At 42.5% G+C, this 5,040-nt stretch overlaps 1 protein-coding gene across 1 annotated transcript; it reads left to right on the plus strand.

The window, feature by feature from the left end:
* Nucleotides 1-1,544: 1,544 nt before the first annotated feature.
* Nucleotides 1,545-3,869, plus strand: LOC100980493 (eukaryotic translation initiation factor 4B-like). Its single transcript, XM_055097990.2, has one exon. The coding sequence runs from the start codon at nt 1,569-1,571 to the stop codon at nt 3,399-3,401; it is 1,833 nt and encodes a 610-aa protein (XP_054953965.1). The 5' UTR covers nt 1,545-1,568; the 3' UTR covers nt 3,402-3,869.
* Nucleotides 3,870-5,040: the final 1,171 nt, after the last annotated feature.

Here is a 5,040-nt window from a genome sequence, read left to right on the forward strand (position 1 = left end):
AGACAATATCTTACCTATAAAAGAAAAACAAATAGAATAACAGTGAATTTCTCATTAGAAAATATGGAGGCCAGAAGGAAGTAGCACAATATTTTCAGGTGCTGAGAGCAAGAACTGTTAATCCAGAAACCTACATCTAGTGAAAATATCCTTTAAAAATATATGAGAAATGAAGACATTTTCAGATGAAGGAAAATTAAGAGAATTTGTCATCAGCAGACCTGCCCTAAATAGTGGCTAAAGACAGTTCTCTAAACAGAAAGGAAACAATAAAAGAAGGAATCTTGGAACATCTGGAGGGAAGAAAGAACATGGCTAAGTGAAAATATGGGTAATAAAATAGGTGGTCTTTCTCCTCTTTGGTTTTCTAAACTGTGTTTGATGTTTGAAGCAAAAACTCTAGCATTGTCTGATGTGGTTCTAAATGTATGTAGAAGAAATAGTTAAGAAAATTATTAATCTAGTTTGGCTCTGTGTCCCCACCCAAATCTTATCTGTAATTGTAATCCCCACTTGATAAGGGAGGGACATGGTGGGAGGCAATTGGATCATGGGGGCAGTTTCCCCCATGCTGTCCTTGTGATAGTGACAGGGAGGGAGTTCTCACAAGACCTGACAGTTTAAAAGTGGCAGTTTCCCCTCTGCATTCTCTTTCTCCTGCCACCTTGTGAAGAATGTGCCTGCTTCTCCTTTGCCTTCTGCCATGATTGTGAGTTTCCTGAGGCCTCCCCAGCCATGCAGAACTATGAGTAAGTTAAACCTCTTTTTTTAAATAAATTGCCTAGTCTCAGGTATTTCTTTATAGCAGTGTGAAAATGGACTAATACAATTATATTATACATGGGGGAGAGTTAAGGGTCATTAAGGGAAGTGAGGTATCATCCTTTACTCAAACTCTAAAAATGATGATAAGAGTAGACTGTAATAAATTATGTATATAAAGTAATATCTGGAGCAATCCTAAAAAAAATACCCTACACAAAGAGATGCACTAAAAAACACTATAGATAAATCAAAACTCTACATCTTTGTAAATCTAAAAATGTCCACATAACCCACCAGAAGGAAGAACAAAACAGAGAACAAACAGAAAAATAAGACTTAAGGCCTATCATGTAAATAATCACACTCAAACACATCAATTGAAAAACAGAGATTAGTAACATGACTCAACTATATTCTGCTTACAAGAAATTCACTTGAAGCTAATGATACAGGCAGGTTAAAAGTAAAATGATAGAAAAAATATATATCCATGCAAACATTAATCAAAGGAAAGCAGGAGTCGCTATGTTAATATAAGACAAAGTAGGCTTCAAAGATAATTATCTGAGCTAGCAAGGGATATCATACAATGATAAGTCAATTTACCAAGAAGAAATAGTAATTCTAAATGTGTATGTCTCAAACAACAGAGCTGTAAAATGTGTGAAGCAAAAACTGATAGAGCTGAAATAAGAAAGAGACAATTCATAGTTATAGTTGAAGAATTCAACATATATTTCTGAACAATCGATAGAACTAGAAAGAAAACCATCGCTTTTTGCGTTCTCTTTCCCTCTCCCAACATGGCGGCCTCAGCAAAAAAGAAGAATAAGAAGGGGAAGACTATCTCCCTAACAGACTTTCTGGCTGAGGATGGGGGTACTGGTGGAGGAAGCACCTATGTTTCCAAACCAGTCAGCTGGGCTGATGAAACGGATGACCTGGAAGGAGATGTTTCGACAACTTGGCACAGTAACGATGACGATGTGTATAGGGCGCCTCCAATTGACCGTTCCATCCTTCCCACTGCTCCACGGGCTGCTCGGGAACCCAATATCGACCGGAGCCGTCTTCCCAAATCGCCACCCTACACTGCTTTTCTAGGAAACCTACCCTATGATGTTACAGAAGAGTCAATTAAGGAATTCTTTCGAGGATTAAATATCAGTGCAGTGCGTTTACCACGTGAACCCAGCAATCCAGAGAGGTTGAAAGGTTTTGGTTATGCTGAATTTGAGGACCTGGATTCCCTGCTCAGTGCCCTGAGTCTCAATGAAGAGTCTCTAGGTAACAGGAGAATTCGAGTGGACGTTGCTGATCAAGCACAGGATAAAGACAGGGATGATCGTTCTTTTGGCCGTGATAGAAATCGGGATTCTGACAAAACAGATACAGACTGGAGGGCTCGTCCTGCTACAGACACCTTTGATGACTACCCACCTAGAAGAGGTGATGATAGCTTTGGAGACAAGTATCGAGATCGTTATGATTCAGACCGGTATCGGGATGGATATCGGGATGGGTATCGGGATGGCCCACGCCGGGATATGGATGGATATGGTGGCCGGGATCGCTATGATGACCAAGGCAGCAGAGACTATGATAGAGGCTATGATTCCCGGATAGGCAGTGGCAGAAGAGCATTTGGCAGTGGGTATCGCAGGGATGATGACTACAGAGGAGGCGGGGACCGCTATGAAGACCGATATGACAGACGGGATGATCGGTCGTGGAGCTCCAGAGATGATTACTCTCGGGATGATTATAGGCGTGATGATAGAGGTCCCCCCCAAAAACCCAAACTGAATCTAAAGCCTCGGAGTACTCCTAAGGAAGATGATTCCTCTGCTAGTACCTCCCAGTCCACTCGAGCTGCTTCTATCTTTGGAGGGGCAAAGCCTGTTGACACAGCTGCTAGAGAAAGAGAAGTAGAAGAACGGCTACAGAAGGAACAAGAGAAGTTGCAGCGTCAGCTGGATGAGCCAAAACTAGAACGACGGCCTCGGGAGAGACACCCAAGCTGGCGAAGTGAAGAAACTCAGGAACGGGAACGGTCGAGGACAGGAAGTGAGTCATCACAAACTGGGACCTCCACCACATCTAGCAGAAATGCACGAAGGAGAGAGAGTGAGAAGTCTCTAGAAAATGAAACACTCAATAAGGAGGAAGATTGCCACTCTCCAACTTCTAAACCTCCCAAACCTGATCAGCCCCTAAAGGTAATGCCAGCCCCTCCACCAAAGGAGAATGCTTGGGTGAAGCGAAGTTCTAACCCTCCTGCTCGATCTCAGAGCTCAGACACAGAGCAGCAGTCCCCTACAAGTGGTGGGGGAAAAGTAGCTCCAGCTCAACCATCTGAGGAAGGACCAGGAAGGAAAGATGAAAAAGTAGATGGGATGAATGCCCCAAAAGGCCAAACTGGGAACTCTAGCCGTGGTCCAGGAGACGGAGGGAACAGAGACCACTGGAAGGAGTCAGATAGGAAAGATGGCAAGAAGGATCAAGACTCCAGATCTGCACCTGAGCCAAAGAAACCTGAGGAAAATCCAGCTTCCAAGTTCAGTTCTGCAAGCAAGTATGCTGCTCTCTCTGTTGATGGTGAAGATGAAAATGAGGGAGAAGATTATGCCGAATAGACCTCTACATCCTGTGCTTTTCTCCTAGTTTCTCTCCACCCTGGAACATTCGAGAGCAAATCAAAACCTCTATCCAGACAAGACAAAATAAAACTCACCATCTCCTGAAGACCTTTCTTACCTTTTTTAAAAAAAAATGAAATTATTTTGCATGCTGCTGCAGCCTTTAAAGTATTGAAGTAACTGGAGAATTGCCAATACAGCCAGAGAGAAAGGGGCTACAGCTTTTTAGAGGAAAAGTTGTGGTGTGTTATGTCACCATGCAGTTGCCAGTGTGATTAGTGCCTAGGGGTCTCCATTTAGCAGAAATGGTAATGACAGTGATATAATGCCTGGAACCTGGTTGGGCAGTAGGGGAGGGAGGTAGAAGGAAAAGTGTGAGATTTCTACCTTTTAGTTTTTATCCTATTGTGGCATATATGAATTCTCAAACATTATCTGAATAAATTTTCCACTCTTGGAAAGGTAGATTTAGCCTCAAGTTGTTTTAGTCTCCAGGAGGCTGCCAGCCCCTCCTCTTATTTAATTCTGAGTTTTAGGGGCCAGCCTAGAGGGAATTCCTTTTTTTTTTTTTTTTTTTTTACCCCCCAGGGGGGTAGTTGGGAGTGAGACTATAGGCCATAAAGAATGGGACTGCATTGGACCAAAATAAGTGGGAAAATCGTGGTTTGAAAAGAAGCTTTTGGGAAGTGATGAGTCATTTTGCACCAGGTAATAGGGGAAAATTGTGTGACCTCCAGCAAACACATGAATGGTTATTTCCTGGAGCCGGAAGCACTTGGGGGTTGTGGTAATTCCCAGTGTTTTCTGTGTCCTAGTTTTACCCTTTCTAAACACTGTCCTTTTTGAAAGTTTTGAATATATCCACATTCTATTGAAACCTTGAAACTAAAAATTTAGACTCTTATCGTCATCTTAAGTTCTTCATGCTACTCTTAACCTCCCAAAAAGCAGTATCTAAGTCACATACATGATGTCTTGGGCATTTTCTCTCTCAGCCATGGAGAACTCTGAAAGGAAGAATCGCTGCTTTTCTCAAGCAAATCGGTTTCTTGATGTCTTTTGGTTCTCCTTGCCTGCTCCTGATGCTTGGACCCCTTTTATTGATCAGAGTGCTCTAGAATAATGGATGGTCTTGGATGATGGATAAATAGGGACAGGGACAGTTAAATTGGGAGCCTTTCTTACAACCTTGATGGGATTTTTCCCCCCAGGTTTCCTTCTCCACTGAAATGCCACACTAGTGCTTGTTGGATTCATGAGGTGGCCAGACCAATGTGTTGTTTTGTTTTGTTTTGTTTTGTTTTAAGCTTCCCTTGAGAGAATAAATGGTAATGGAGAGAACTATTTAACAAGGTCCTGGTTTCTCTTGCAACACAGTAGCTAAACTTGCCTGCTTTTATATGCATTTTTGTAGGGATCAGCTTGATAGACAGTATTAGCGGAGAAACACCTTGATCTTGGTTTGCAAGCCCTTCTCCCATCAGTCCTAGATTAGGCCCTGTTCAGCCATGCAGGGGTGTTGGTTTATGCGTGCTGCAGCAGTGGGCATAATGAATATAATTTACCCAGTGGACAAAGGTGTGTACCAAGTGAATTTAAATAATTGGTGTGGATTGGCCAGTAGCTAAGTAGTGGG

The sequence above is a fragment of the Pan paniscus genome, chromosome 15 (genome assembly GCF_029289425.2).
Source record: "Pan paniscus chromosome 15, NHGRI_mPanPan1-v2.0_pri, whole genome shotgun sequence".
NCBI classification, from domain to species: Eukaryota; Metazoa; Chordata; class Mammalia; order Primates; family Hominidae; genus Pan; species Pan paniscus.